The 15,667-nt window shown below is 40.4% G+C and overlaps 1 protein-coding gene across 4 annotated transcripts in view; it reads right to left on the bottom strand.

The window, feature by feature from the left end:
- Positions 1–15,667, bottom strand: part of LOC149259765 (Clathrin adaptor complex small chain family protein) — a 220,802-nt gene that overhangs the window by 91,143 nt on the left and 113,992 nt on the right. For 2 of the 4 annotated variants that reach the window (XM_089419116.1, XM_089419117.1), the window contains exon 3: positions 8,069–8,134. In XM_089419116.1, coding sequence (XP_089275242.1) covers positions 8,069–8,134 — 66 coding nt within the window. The remainder of the gene's footprint in view (positions 1–8,068; positions 8,135–15,667) is intronic. The other 2 variants (XM_089419113.1, XM_089419115.1) reach the window with 1 other exon arrangement.

The raw sequence follows: 15,667 nt of genomic DNA, 5'->3' as shown, positions 1-15,667 counted from the left end.
TTTGAGCTAGATCTAGGCCCTTGAGGGTAAGATCTAGTCTCCATTGAATTTGCAGGGCCAACATTCAGCAAATTTGCAGTGATTTGGGCAACCTTGAAGATCCGAAGTAGAAATCAATTTTTGCAGGGGTTTGTAAATTTTTTAGGGCCTTCTAGGCCCAACATTTTCCTCCTAGCACTATCCGTTGTCCTTGTTAGCCTAGCCGCAGCCCTAAAGGGCCACAACCTTCCTTAGTTACCCTTGTCGTGAGCCAAGAGAAGCCTCGGCCTCCCTTTCAACTAGACGACAGCCCTCTAGGGGCTGTCGTAAGCCTCTTTAGGCCTTTAGGCCTGGTCACAGGTCTTAACGACCCTCCATCTCCCTCTGTCTCCCTTCTCCTCCCATCGCCCTCCTCTTTTCCTAAGTCGCAGCCTCTAGGAGGCTTGTTGTGGCCTTCCTAAGGCCTCTATTCCCCTTCACTGTCCTCCTCTCCCTCTCGGCCAGCTTCCCTAGCCTCTGTCGCTGCCCCTTGTGAGCCTTTCCTTTGGCCGCAATCCCTAAGGGACTACCTTCCTTAGGCCGCAACCCTCCTAAGGCTTGCTGTTGAAGAATCTAGGGCAATTAGATTAATAAGATTCTCCTTCACGATGATAACTATTTGTGAGGTATTTTTACTTTTCCTTATTAGCACAATCTTCTCTTTGACATTATTAGAGTGTGTGTTTCTTATTTCATCAAATAGCTACCAAAACAAAAGAGACAAGAACACAAGATGTTGGCTTTCTGCCAGGGCCAAAACCTCTCACTCTTTGAGAGGAAAACCCGCACACAATTCTTCTTATAGATATTCCAATTGACGAATACCAAGACCATGACCCTTGACCTGTTTTGGCACTCCAAGACCAAGACACCAATCCTCTTCTTTGTCATTGTTGAGATCATCATCGTCGCTGCACCACAAAGGCCATTACTACTGCACCACAGAAATCTTCATTACTGCAGCAACATCACTGTTGCACCTTCACCGAGGTCTTCACGAGATCTCCATATGAATGAGAGTTGCTCTTAGATTCACCGAGAAGTAATGACCATGTTACCTACAACCATGTGACATGACATTATAATATTAAACACAAGCATACATACCTTATGTTACCTTTAGGTCATCTAGGCTTCTTTCAGCAGCTTCCTTGATTGAAGTGTCTTCAACCCCTTGATCTGCGTCTTCTCTTATGTAACATCATCTATGAATTCCACAAGTTGGAGTTCTTGATGAAACACTTGCTTTTCCTCTAGATTAGTGAACCCTTCAATGAGGATTCTATCAGAGTATCTTGAGGATCTTTGTATATCCCCGTCTGGCAAATGTTTCCTTTTTGACTTGATGTATGATGAGCCTTGTCCTGGATGACTTCTTCCTTTCCTGCAATGTCCACTGAGATTCTCAAGAGCTATATCCTACATGTTTGTCTGCCATGGATTTTGTCCTTCATGATTCCCATGGTGATGTCACGAGCTCTTGTTTCTAATGCTTCCATGATGCCACGATGCATCTTATTATCATTGTCATATCTTATAACAGAAGCTTATGATAGGATCATTTTGTGAGGGATACTATCCTAATCATAGTAGAGCTCTGTTACTTCCTCTTTCCTTGGCCCTCTTATTCAACTTCCTCCATCTATCCGGTGATATGAGCTTCCATAATTTTAGCTATACCTATTTTTCCTTGTTTGAGGACCAAACTTCCCTTTCCTTTCTGCACATGATTTAGTCCTTTACCCTTCAATACTTTTGCCATCAACTTGTCTTTCTCTATTTAGCATAGAGACCATAAGTTTTCAAATGAGGTAACCTTCTTATCCCATGGATATTTGTTACCTTGATTATCTGTTAGTGCATTATGGTTATCTTCCTTTCTAGGTCTTGTAGATGGAAGATATCCTACATCCTTTGATACCCTTTACTTTCTTGTAAATCAAATTTCATGTGACCTTCTTCATTGCATCTTAAGAGAATGAGTTTATCATCTACATCATTGATGTCTCCAATATTGCTATGTGAGGGGATCTCTCATAAGTATCCCTTTCCATAAATTCAAAGGAGACCTTTTGATATGTTTAATGATTTCAACTTCTTAGAGGACTATGACTATCCTCCTCCTTCATGCAAGGAATCATGATGACCCATCCAACCTGTAGATGTCCTTGCAATCATTAAAGCATTTAACCAAACTTGATTATAGAATGAAAAGATACTTGTCATGTGAAGATGAAATCTTCACCTTGATTGCTTTGATGATGGTTGAAGAAGATATACTAGTTCTTCTTCTTGGATGACCTTCTTTTGAATGAGAGAGTCTTTCCTCAATAGAAGAGGTTGCTCCTTTTGATGAGGATGATTTGTTGCTTCCTCAGATGATCTTCTTCTAGGGCAAGGAGATGGTCCTTGCTTGATTTTATAACCTTGAAGATGATAATGCCTTCTTGCCTTCAATATGCTTTGCCTTCTTTTGTAGTATAGATCAGGACTTCTTCTAGGGTTTCGACTTTCTCCAAGATGATGCGATCTTCGTTCTTGAGGTCCTTCAAGCTACCTTGCTTTGCAGACAGCTAGATGAAGGTCTTGGTTGCCTTTTGATTGTGGCTATGGAGACAAAAGTTCTTGCTGTTGTAGACTGCTTCCTTGATCTGGGGTTTGATGTAGATCTTGATCCTTTTGAAAACCTTCAACTTGCTTTGATACCCTTCTTAAAACTTGATCCTTGATTGTCTCTTTGCTGCCCTTCCTTTGACTTCAGCACCTTACCTCTGATACCATGTTGAAGAATCTAGGGCAATTAGATTAATAAGATTCTTCTTCACAATGATAACTATTTGTGAGGCATTTTTACTTTTCCTTATTAGCACAATCTTCTCTTTGACATCATTAGAGTGTGTGTTTCTTATTTCATCAAATAGCTACCAAAACAAAAGAGACAAGAACACAAGATGTTGGCTTTCTGCCAGGGCCAAAACCTCTCACTCTTTGAGAGGGAAACCCGCACATAATTCTTCTTATAGAGATTCCAATTGACAAATACCAAGACCATGACCCTTGAACTGTTTTGCCACTCCAAGACCAAGACACCAATCCTCTTCTTTGTCACTGCTGAGATCATCATCATCGCTGCACCACAGAGGCCATTACTACTGCACCACCGAGATCTTTATTACTGCTGCAACATCATTGCTGCACCTTCACTGAGGTCTTCACGAGATCTCCATATGAACGAGAGCTGCTCTTAGATTCACTGATATCATGACTGTTTCATCATAGTTGTGCCTTCCCCGAGATCATAACTGCACTCCTGAAGTTATCACCATGTTAATGAGGTCTCTACCTTCTTTTCATCATGACTTCATAATATGTCTTTATCACTGTACCGAGATCTGCATCATGAACTTGTTTTCACTAGGATTATAACCGAGACCATGGTTGCCATTATGACGGTGTCCAGTATGCTGAGAGTGTCTTATTGTGGGATCACAATTATGTTGAGACAGTGATCATTACTACTGTGAGACACAGAGATGCTTGATCGAATTCCTTATGACTGTATTTACTTTCACCATCATTATGCCTGAAATTGCAGAGACATACTGCACTCATCCAAAATACTGTACTTTGTACTCAATTGAAACACTGTAACCCTGTACCTTATCCGAAATACTGTACCCTGTACTTCATCCACAATTTTCAGAGATATCCGAGATCCTGTACTTGCTGTACCATCCGAAAATCACAGAGAGAATCCGAGTTTTTCCTGCACTTTTACACTGACCCTAAATGGGTATATATAGTGGTTAGTCCTCCATAATTAGCCGACGTGTCAATGAACCAATGTGTCTCCTTTTTGAGCCGACATAACTGTTCTAGTTATTTAATTCAATTTGAGGCCGACATGACTGCATCTTTCATCGTTTTGCTTGCTGCCTTCTTTAAGAGGATTGTGCTTGTCTTGGAGGGCTTGATCTAGACACTAGGTTGACTCATATACATTACATATATGCTCAAGAAGAGCTCTTCAATTTTCTTTTGACTCTTTGACTTTCCTATAGCACTTCAACACGTGCTAGACTTATGCAATGAGCAAGAAACTCATTATTATAATTTACAAAAGTAATATTTCTTTTCTTTTGCAAGTACAAAGATCAAAATTATATTGATGATGACCGAACCTAGTTACACTTTCTTCAACACTTGCGGCAGGCCCTAGTGGCCTCCCTACCTTGGCCACAGGCCTCTTTTGCCCTCTGCTACCTTAGCCACAGACCTATCTAGGCCTTTACCCCCCGTTGTTTCCCTCATATAACCTAACATTGGCCGTCTAGCCCTTCCTTGACCCTCTTGACATCTTTCTAACTCACTGTTTGATGATCATCTGATTTCTGAGCTAATATTTTGGTGTTTTTTTGCAGCGAATTTGGGTTAAAATTTTGTGGTTACAGGTGTCCTAAGCTTGGAAGAATTTTTGGTAAGTTATCTATTCCTGTACCAGTCCTAAAGGCCCATTGGTTTGTCTTTTCTAACCCTCAAAACCTCACTGTCTTACTTATAGCCCTCTGATCTTTTGACAACAGTGATAAAATATCCATATAAGTGGCATAAAATTAATTGATAAATTGCCTAAACACATTAACAAGCAACTTGCACTCATTAGATATTCACTGTTTGGCTCATTTTATGAATTATCACTGACTGTCATAAGCATACTAAGGTCTGATATAAACAGTGACATAAGCATTTTTTCATGGTTTGCATCCTCATCTAAAGTGCTCTTGTTTAGTCAAGTAAAAGAGATAGCTTTTGGGATGATTTTTGGCCCATTTGGCATTGATTAGCTCGCTGCTCTCATTTTTTGTTTACAGCTGTCATAAAAGTCCATTTATTGCCCATTGGATGTGATTGGAACAGAAAAGCTTACTCTTGTTTATGCTCTATTGATAGAATTTGCTCATTGTGGAAAGCATTGTTTACATTAAGTTGTTAGAGCAATTTGACAATTGTGCTAATAAATTATAAGAATACTAATATTATTCTCTTGTGTGTTTCATAATATTCAAAAAATCAATTTTGCACCTAATAATAAGCTCACTCACATAAGCACATTAATCTCGTCTCTTGTTGAATGGTTTCTGTTGCTTAAGTCAGTCATTTCTTGGAATTCGCACTAAAGATCTAATTGTTCAAATTGGCAGTGTGAGTTAGAAATTCAATCTTAGCAATTGAATTTCAACACTTGGCTCATATCAAGTAGCTCTTCCAAGTGAGAATCCTTGTAGGTCTTGTTCCACCACTTTGGTCTTTTCTTTCCCTCCCACTACTGCAAAACAACACTAATTTCCTACTGACTTTAGCTATTTCTAGCATCCTTTTAGCTGAAAAATTCATAAGAATCATACTAAGAGATGGTTCGTACCTCTTATCAAGAGAACCAAACTTGATTGAAAATCAAGTCTGTAACTGAAATAGAGACTTACACCCAAGAAAAGTACAATTTTCCTCCCCAATAAAAAATTACGAAGATAAGGAGAAAATTTCTTGCTACAAATCTGTTGGAAAGGCATAGATCTATTCCTTCTTTCCAAAACAACAAATTACAAACAATGGAGAATTACTTACCCAATTTGTCAAATTACAACCAATTATTTGCTGGATTTGCAAAATTTAGCCAATTAATTGCTAGATCTACAACATTACGATGAAATTGACCAATCTTATTATTTCTTTTTTTGTTGTTGTGCGTCTGTACAGTCCGCAGAAAACTTTTCTGGCATTTGTATGGTCAATTTCATCTGTATGGGTGTTGTACAGCAGGATCATATGACTTGGAGCTTTTAACAGTTGTCTATACAACAGATCAGTATGTTGTAGCATGGTTGTTGGCCCATACAACAGCCAATCCATATGCCTATTGTCGATTGTACGATGGCTATGAGAAGTGTAACAGATGCATGGTCAATCCAGAAAAGAAGCAATTTACCCCTTTTCTTCAAAAATTGACTTTATCATTTGTTGTTCTTTATATCTTTTAATTTCTTGAAAAAACACTTTTAATAAATTTCCAAAAATATCAAACGTAGATTTAAAATGGGTAGAATAACCTAACCCTCTAAAAGAACAGAAATATGACCCTATTGTCTGTTTTTTTCAGAACAAACCCAGTTCAGAAAATTGCAAACAAAAAAAAAACTTAGTTTTCCTTCCCTGAGACAGAGATTGAGACCACCACAGTTTACACTAACTTAGTCTTCCTTCTGTGGGACAGATATTGAGACCACCACAGTTTACACTAACTTAGTCTTCCTTCTGTGGGACAGATATTGAGACCACCACAGTTTACACTTAACTGGGCATACAATTCACAGGTCCTCATTTTGATCTGCAGCAGGCCCTCCAGCCTCAACTGAGGAAAGGGTATGGTTCCCTGGCCCTCATTGAGAGACTGTGCTTCTAGAGGTCCCTCCTTATCTAATAATACTGCCCGACCCTTTCAAGCAAGTGGTTTGTAAGGCCGATCGGGCCTGGTAACGATACAGACGAGCGGGAATCAGAAAAGCGCCAGAGCAGCTGTTCTCTCTTCCTAGAAGAATAGCTCCTTCTCTGGCTCGAAGAGCAAAGGATCCATTCTTGCTCATCTCAACCAAACTCGTGAAGGTGATTATCAGAACTACAGTTCTCTATGGCTCCAAGATCTGAGAACCAAGCTTGTTTTAGACAGAGTGGACTAGGCTAGAGAGAGTACAGACCTTGCTTCTCAGATGCATCGTCTGCTGTAAGTAGACAATCCCGCAGCCCTTCATTGAGGTAGAGTTTGATGTCCCCTTTCCACATCCAGGTCATTTTCTACTTGGTCCCTTTCATTCATAAAGTCTGATCTCTAAAAGACTCTACCATAAGGAGAGAGAGGTACTCTTACCTTGCATTTTGCATATCAAAGGATATCTCTTAAGATTCTCCCTCAGGTCATACATAAGGCTACCTCTCAGAGGCATCTCAGGTTCTCCAGTCAATTACTATCTCACCAAAGCATCTTCACCCATTCAGATTCTCCCTTGATGAACCAAGTCATCTCTTTCTGATTAGACAAGGACTGAATCAGGCTATCAGAGAGGATATCTAAAAATTGTACATTCAGGTCACCTAGACCTCGTCTCTGATGAACCTGGAGGCTGGGATCGAAGATGTCCTACCAAGAGCACCTTTTGGATCTACAAGATGGCATTATCATTTTCCCCCCGTATACATGCAATCATTGAATGCACTCACCCAAGATCCCTTTGGCACAGCTCCAAGTCGGCTCCCATCAACTCCAAATAGAGACAAGTCACCATAAACTACGATCTAGTAGGATATGCCAAGTGTGCCACCTTCAAGAACCAAAGACAGAGATGCACCTCCTTTTTTAGGTGTGACATTGCCCTGCTTTGACTTCCCCTCACTATTGATCTGATACATATAACAAAAATAAACCAAGAACATAACAGAACTTTGAAGATTGAAATACAGTTTATAAAATGCAAAGAACGTGTCCTTATATAGTAAAGGAATGACAAAAATTCTACCTGCATAAACCCTAGAAGCATGAACCTTAAAATGACAAAAATATTATTTAATTCATTAATATAAAACTACAGCATGATTTAGACTAAGTCTTGTAGTGACTTCATCAATCTGCCCTACATCAATAATCTAGATGACCATTATTAACAAAATCCACCATTGTGGTCATAAACAAAAGTCCTTAACAAAAACCACAAATTGCTGTGCTTACACAAGTTCATAAATATCTAATAAATTAATAAACCTATAATGAAATAGATATCAATGGGATCCCACTACAAAAGCATATCATAGTTGGATGATTCCAAGAGATGAAGAAACCCTTCTACGGGCATAAGCTTGTAATTGCCCCAGAACAAAGAAAAACTAAGATCTATTGAACCAGTTCCTTTCTCCAAGGATTATGGGGAAGGGTAAGCACTGCTTTTATTTCATTTTCAATTAGATGTCAAATAAACTTGAAACTTTTGTAAAAGAGATGTACCTACAGGACCAAAAATAGCATCAGCCTGAATGAAATTGCTAACATTTTCAGCTCTGCTGCATAGCACTGCAAAAAAATTGCACATATTTTACAAGACATGCAATAAGATGTGAAGAAAACCAAAAAATAAAAAAGATGAGGAGAATACATCTGCTGTCAATATACTGGATTCTAGTCATCCGAAATATTCAAGGATAAGACAGAAAAGAAGGTTGCAATATCCTCATTCAAGACTCAAAAGGAATTTATAATAAAACTCAGGAAGAGCACCCACAATTTAGGAAGGAAATTATTTCAGAAAGGTTCAAGTTCAACTTACAACAAGAGTACAAGGGAAAGGTTTCAATCAAATGTGATAGTCTTCCCTTTATTAACATGAACATTAGTGAATCGATGTAATTCAAACAGAAATAACTAGTCTCCAAAACAAATATTAGTTATGGAAGTGATATCCCTTAATTTAGCTAATACTTTAGCAGCATATGAACATAGTATGAAGATATATCACTTATAATGGAAAACAAATGAACATAAAATTGTGCTTGAATCTTCGCAACATCAACTTCCTGTTTTCTATTGAAGGGTGAAACATTCTTACATCAGGAGACAATAAATAACATACTTGCCATCTTCGCAACATCAACTTCGTGTTTTCTATTGAAGGGTGAAACATTCTTACATCAGGAGACAATAATATAACATACTTGCCATAACCTTCTTTGGTGGCCCTTTGGCACAGTTCTTCAATTCAAATAAGAGCCAGGCTCATCAGGAATAAGAGATGGCACATATTTATTACCAAAAATAAATACTTCATTTTATGGATTGTAATCAGCCATTCAGATAGTTTCAATCATAGCAATCATAGAAGACAACAGCATAAAAGTCAAACTTTGAAGGAATAAACATTAGAGTTTGTTGATGCCCACTGTTAACCAGTGACGTTAATGAAACTGTACATGTAAATTTGTAATGCATAAATGACCAAAAACATGGTAGCTTGTCAAAGATATCCACTAAAATAAACAAAGTTCATTTACTAAATACGAAATGAAAACTCTGGCTCATAAACTGAATATCTAAAATAAAAAGGATAACATACAAGAAAACATACAGACTAAAATAACATATTGAATATGTAATACTGTATACAACACATGAGAGATATGTTAATTTGGCAGCTCGGATAAATTCCCTTCATTGGACAAAATTCCTCATTCAGAGAGACCCAAAATTGCCCCTAGAAGCACTCAATTTGGTTAAGGAAAAATATATTTTTGATGAGAAAACCCACAATGGCACAAATGTCCAAGTCGACCTAGAAGCAAAATTGGCACCCCTCCAACGCATATAAATACAAGTTGAGGCACACCTCATTTGGCATCACATCAACTCTTCTCTTCTTCTCTCTCCAAATTTGATTGGTTCGTACAGGTCTGAGGCAGTGTCATTTTCACACATGTGAGGATCCTTGGCAGCTCTCCAATTTTCTGCATTGACTTTTCTGTGCTAAAGACTTTGACCAGCGTTGACTTTAGTGATTTGGATATGATTCAACTTCGCTCTTTCTTAGAGAAATACTGTTTGGATAGGCCACATTGTTTGGCACAGGAACCAAGGAAATCTGAGCACTTTGACCTATGTTGACCACAGGGTTTGACTGCAGAAAGTTGACCGCAGCTCTCTCTCTCTGTTGACCAATTTTGACTGCTTTGTTTGGGACTGTTTTGACCTCTATTTGGCCAGCATTGAAGGCCGAGTTTATGGACTGTTGATCGGCCTCTTGGAGGACTATTTTGACCATTGACTTTGACTGGTTAGGGCACCTTTGACTGCTGTTGACTTGGACAGAATTGCAGACTTTGACAGTTGACCAAAAACTGACTTTGGAGGCTCATCATTGGTTGGATATTGATTTGTCTATTGGGGTCAAAGGTTTGACTTTGACTCATTGTTGAATTGGATCATTGTACTCTATATTGAACATTTTATGTTTCCCCTTTGTGGGGTTTTTTCTTGGACTTCAACCAATCTTGTTATCTCGTCACTGCTTCTGATTGTCTCTTATTGCTCATTGCATTTACTGTTCTATCTACAATTGCTATTGTTTATTGAAAGATTGAATTGATTGCTAATTGAAGTTAGAATTGGGCTAAAGTAGTTGTAACAACATAGAACACTGAAAAATTAACAAGATACTTACAATGACCTACATGATGGTATACATTATTTATGGGTCATGTTGTCACCCAAATTGTACAGGCACCACGACAACCACTCAGGGCAGGGGTTGTCACTCTGATCCCCACCCACTCCGTTCTAGTTGTCTCCCAACAATAGGGTATGGGGGGTAGTCCCTATGGAATGAGGTGAAAAAAAACAAGTTCGGAACCAACTTGCTTGGGAGACACATATGAGTGGCCTAGCTACTTAGTAGAATTTAGCAAGATTAATGATTGGATTAGATTTTCAGATGAGACCAATGCCTTATGAAGTCACAATTCTTGTTTATTATAAATTGAAACCAAGTAACCGGATGGACACCCATTGCTTAATATGATAGACTATCCTATATGATATGCAATTCCTAAGAGCTAGGTGTGATGCAGGGGTGTTGGTTATTTTTAGCTTAAATGCCTAGGCAGGCAATGGCTTGATTAACGATACCTCCCCCTATGTTCCACCCACCCCGTGCCTTGGCGCTACAAAGACTGTAGCTCTGATGACTGCAATGTCATTGTGTCAACCACTAAGAAGAGTTGAATCCCTCAAGCTAATTGGAAAAGGGTTTCCCTAAGAGTCTATCAACCAAGCTTATGCTTGGAGGTAAGTTTATTAATGCAAACTAAATCCTAGGATGCTTATGCAACGATTATGAGTGAAATTTATCTTGAGTTAAGATTTGTTTATTTTATTTAAGTATTTAATGTGAATTTTCTTATAGCAATAATACTTAACAAATATGAGATAACAATCTTAAACAAGATAAGTGCTTAAAGATATAAGTGCAAGATTCAACTATAGATTAATCCACAAGATGCTTTAACAAATTAGATCAATTTATCCACTTATCAATAGCCACAAAGTTATAAGATGCCAATCACAATTATTAAAAATGTTTCCAAACAAGATTTTGTGTGATCCTAAGAAACCGAATTCGTCCTAAACCCTCTACGTCTCTTGAATCAATCAAATCGGACAAGATTCGGTGGAACTCTTGTCCTCCAATCGCATCCGATCGTGTCCCAATCCTGTCCGAGGAACAAGTCCATTGTGTCCTTATTCTAGAACACGTGTCCCTTGATTTGATGTCCCATAAAGGCCGGTTTTGGGTCATTTCTCCCTCACTTTTCTCTGTCTCTCTTGTTGTGGGTGTGTCGAAGCAAATAGCAAAGGGTTTGGGAGCATTTTGGAGGCGATTCGTCTTATTTACAAGCAGAGGGATGAGTGGTTGTGTTCGATAAGGTTGTCATTGATGTCAATATGATGTCATGTCCAGCATTGTTGAAGCTAGCCCTATGTGTCATTGATGATGACAAACCCTAGAATCACTTAAGTCAATATGATGTTAACCCTAGGGCAATTAATATAGTTGAAGATAATGGAAACACTAACCTTAAATGTTGTGCATTTATGTCAAAAAATAGTCATTGGAGTAGCCTACAAGAAGTCTGAAAAGTGATTCCCTAGATTTTTGGAGCATGACCTAATGCACACTACATGCATGATGAAACCCTAATGCCCATACCCTAGATACTTGACTACATGATGACCTATAAATGGAAAACACATGAAACCCTTGTAGAAGATGTAAAAGATACCCTAAATGCAATATGACACTCTAGATTCATATGCTACATGCATGAAAAATACTAAATGAATATGAAGCCTTACACACATGAATGATGCCTAGCTAACCTTGCAAATGAAGAGCATTTAAGGAACAATTTTGGAAGGCCCATGTACAAGCGTTCATGAATTTGGGGCATTCAAGGATGAATATTTCATCTTTGGTGACAATCCAAAAATCTATCTCATGCTATATGACAAACAACCACACAAAAAATATGTTTTTGTGTCATGGGGATATTATTTTTTTAAGATCTCTTCACCAGCTTCTAGAGAAGGTCAAGGCTTTCCAATGAATATTTATATGCCCTAAAATTCCCTGTCAATAGAGAAATAATTTTTTTTAATTTACATCTTGAAAACTGTCAAAATGTCCAAGCCGACTTGTGTAGGCTCATGACCCTTGGCCAAGGGACGTGTCTTTTCATTAGAGGACAAAAAAGTGTATAAATATAAGTCTTGAATTCGTCATTCTACTCATCAACTCGGTGATCAATTCGTATAAGAGGACAGAAGGAGGACAAAGGCCAAGGAAGGCCATTGAAGATTTAGTTTGGGCAAATTTTTTAATGGGTTATCCTTCCAACTCGAAACACAACGAACAGTAAGACAGCCTTGTCCTCTAGCTCGGACAGTCTCCTGTAAAGAAACTCAGTTATCTATATTTAAGGAGGTCAGATCTACTCGGAATTACAAGGTTTAGTCACCGTGGAGGCTCAGGCTCAAACCTAACGTGGAACAGTGGACACTTACCTATTGAAGCTCGGTTTATTGACCAGAAAAGACGGTCGGATCTGCACCTGTGATCATTACCTCAGACCTGCAACCTTGGCATTGTTGAAACATCAAACCTGTGGTAAATTTGTTGGTTTTTGGGTATCCACAGTCCTTCTCTCAATAGCTCGAACATGTGAGGAGGGCTCAAAGATCTTGGATTTAGCACTTGAACCTCGACTTGCTGACTATGGTAGCTCGGTCTATTAGTAACCAAACCTCGGACCTGTGGAGAAAATAAGGGCTTGGAATAGTCATCATTATAGCTTGGTGAGTGAGACAATAAGGTAAGAGAAAGCGTAATAATAAGTCTTGAACAGATAGAGCGCTTGCATCAGCCTCAAACCTGCATTGAGGCGGGTTAGGTTTTTTTTCTAGGTCTCTCTGCACCGTTTTCCCCGGTCACGCTCCCTGCCTGCTCACTATCGTCTCCAACTTATCCATCATGGTCTCCCTGGCGCTTTCCTGCATCACTGACTGTCCTGGCAGCTAGCGCGGACATCTCGTGGTTTGTCAGTTATGGAATATGGAGATGGATCAGGTGGACTACTCAGAAGATCCCTTTGCATCGGTTCCCATTTGGACAACCACCCCCCCCCCCCCGTGATAATGGATGTGTCATTGTCTTCACTACCTGCTTCCCATGACGGCTTCCCCCTGGCGGTTTCCATGCCCTTGCTATCAAATCCTGGCCCCTTGTGTCCGTTCGACCATTTGCCTGATGTCCCCTCCCTTGGCCGTATTTTGTTACCCCTCCTCCCTCTCCGGCATCCCTACACTTCCTAGCCTCCTGTATAGACCCTGATCCCTCTTATTACCCATCGGGTTATACTATTTCTCCCCCTGTTGGCATTTCGACCTACCCCTCTTCCTCTGTGCCAGAACAAAACCCTTCGGATTTACCCTATGGTCCTTGCTCATCCCATCCGAATACCCTCGTTTCTGGCCCCCCCTCTTCCGGCTTCTTCAAAGGGACTCCATCTTGTCCGAAGGTAGGCGATACTGACCAGAGAGCGGAAGAACAGGAACTTCCACCTGAACCCTCCTTGGAAGCTCGGCACGGCAAGCAAGTAAAGCAGGGAAAGAAATCCAAGTGTGTTAAGGCAAAGAATCAGGACGTATCTCTCTACTTTGGGGAGGGTATTCAAATGGGGGAAGTTGTAGACATTGCGGACCGGGTCCTGGTTGGACGCATTTGGGGTCGCACATACTCATCAGCCAGGCTTCAACAGTGGATCTCGGAGATTTGGGGGCACATTCTATTAGAACTTCTAACTATCACCACCTTGGCAGGCAGTTCGCCCTATGCTTCCAGAGGGCTGATTACACATCATGGGTACTCTCCAAGTATTGGCACATCGAGCTCACCCCGGTTCTGCTCAAGAGATGGAGCCCTATGTTTGATCTGGAGAGGGAACAATTGGGAGTTGGACCCCTTTGGGTAAGACTCCCCCGGATTGCCCTTACATTTTAGGTCTGATGACATATTCAAGCACATTGGCAACGCCCTGGGTACTTATCTAGATCATGATAAATCATACATTTCATCTAGTAACATGTCCCTGGCTCGGATATTGGTTCATCTAGACACTAGGGAAGGATTAGAGAAACAGATCACTCTCGATTGGAAGGATTTCACTCGCATACAAATTCTGGACTACGAAGGGGTACCCTTCCGATGTCGATGCTGCCACAAAGTCGGGCAGCTCTACAAGGAATGCCCTCTGGTAAAGAATACCTCTGCTACAGATCATCAGTCAATGGACCAGGAGAACGTCACAGATGCTCAAAATCGTCCTGCTCCCTCAAGCACTGTACTAGTCACTACTGCAAAGGTTCGCAAGAAGAAATGCGGCACATCCCATTTTAGGCCTCCCTCGCCTCCTCTCACCAGGGCACGGGCGACGACTGCTGCTGCGCTTTCTTCGGGTAATTCCAATCTCTGCTCCTTTGTCAATTCCCTTACATCTTCTGCTTCTGTGTTATTCTCCATTGCATCTCATTGTAGTTTTGCATCTGTATCTTCTCCCCCCTCCTTGACTTGACCCTTGAATAAACCCTCCCCGATCTTTTCTTGTAGCCCTCCCTCCTTCCCGGAGCACAACCTATCGGATTCATCCTCGGAGGCATTGGACTCCTCTATTCGCTCCCACTCCTATAACCTTCGATCCCTCTACCGCCCTCCAATCCAAGATTCTTGTGGTATTGGTTTTATCTCCCCTCCCATGCCTTTGAAACCATCTCAGGGCCACCCCTCTATTTCAAAAGTTATTTTACAAGTTGGTATTAATGTGGTTGTTGGTCGTCAACTAGCTATTGATCAGGTTCTTAGAGCACAGAACACCTTGGTGTCCTCCCCCCAATGAAGTGGCTCTCTTTCAATTGCCGAGGGCTAGCTAGTCCCATCAAAAAACTAGCCTTTTGCAAACTCTTGAATACAGAGAGGGTGGATGTAATCTTTTTACAGGAGACACTCGAGCTAGTTGATCACATTATCCCAACCCTTGAATCACTGATTCCCAGTTGGCAATTTCATGCTTTGGATGTGAATGGGAGATTTGGAGGCATCGCATTGGGATTCAATCCTAGAAAGGTCAAATTATCCAATATCTGGGGAGGGATTGGATACATTGGGGCGGACATTTATTCATTTGATCTATGCTTAGACATTCGGTTGATCAATGTATATGGTCCCTGCCACAACCGGGTCACCTTCTAGGAACATCTCCTCCGATCAGGTCCCCTCCAAGCTGATAATATCATTTTGGGGGGTGATCTTAATTTTTCAATTGGATATGTTGAATCATGGGGACACAATGCACAGATTGATTCCCTATCCGATACATTTGAATCCCTCCTTGAGGAGCATGGGTTAATTGATATCCCCTTGGCTCGACTACAGCCGACATGGAGGAACAAAAGGACAGGGGATGCAATGCTGGCCCGAAGATTGGATCGCTTCCTTATCAAGGAGAG

This window comes from Pinus tabuliformis, chromosome 6 (genome assembly GCF_031772625.1).
Source record: "Pinus tabuliformis cultivar Carrire ecotype Pingquan chromosome 6, CPIR1, whole genome shotgun sequence".
In the NCBI taxonomy this organism is placed as follows: domain Eukaryota; kingdom Viridiplantae; phylum Streptophyta; class Pinopsida; order Pinales; family Pinaceae; genus Pinus; species Pinus tabuliformis.
Note: the sequence above shows the minus strand (reverse complement) of the source record. Positions and strands in the feature narration are given on the sequence as shown.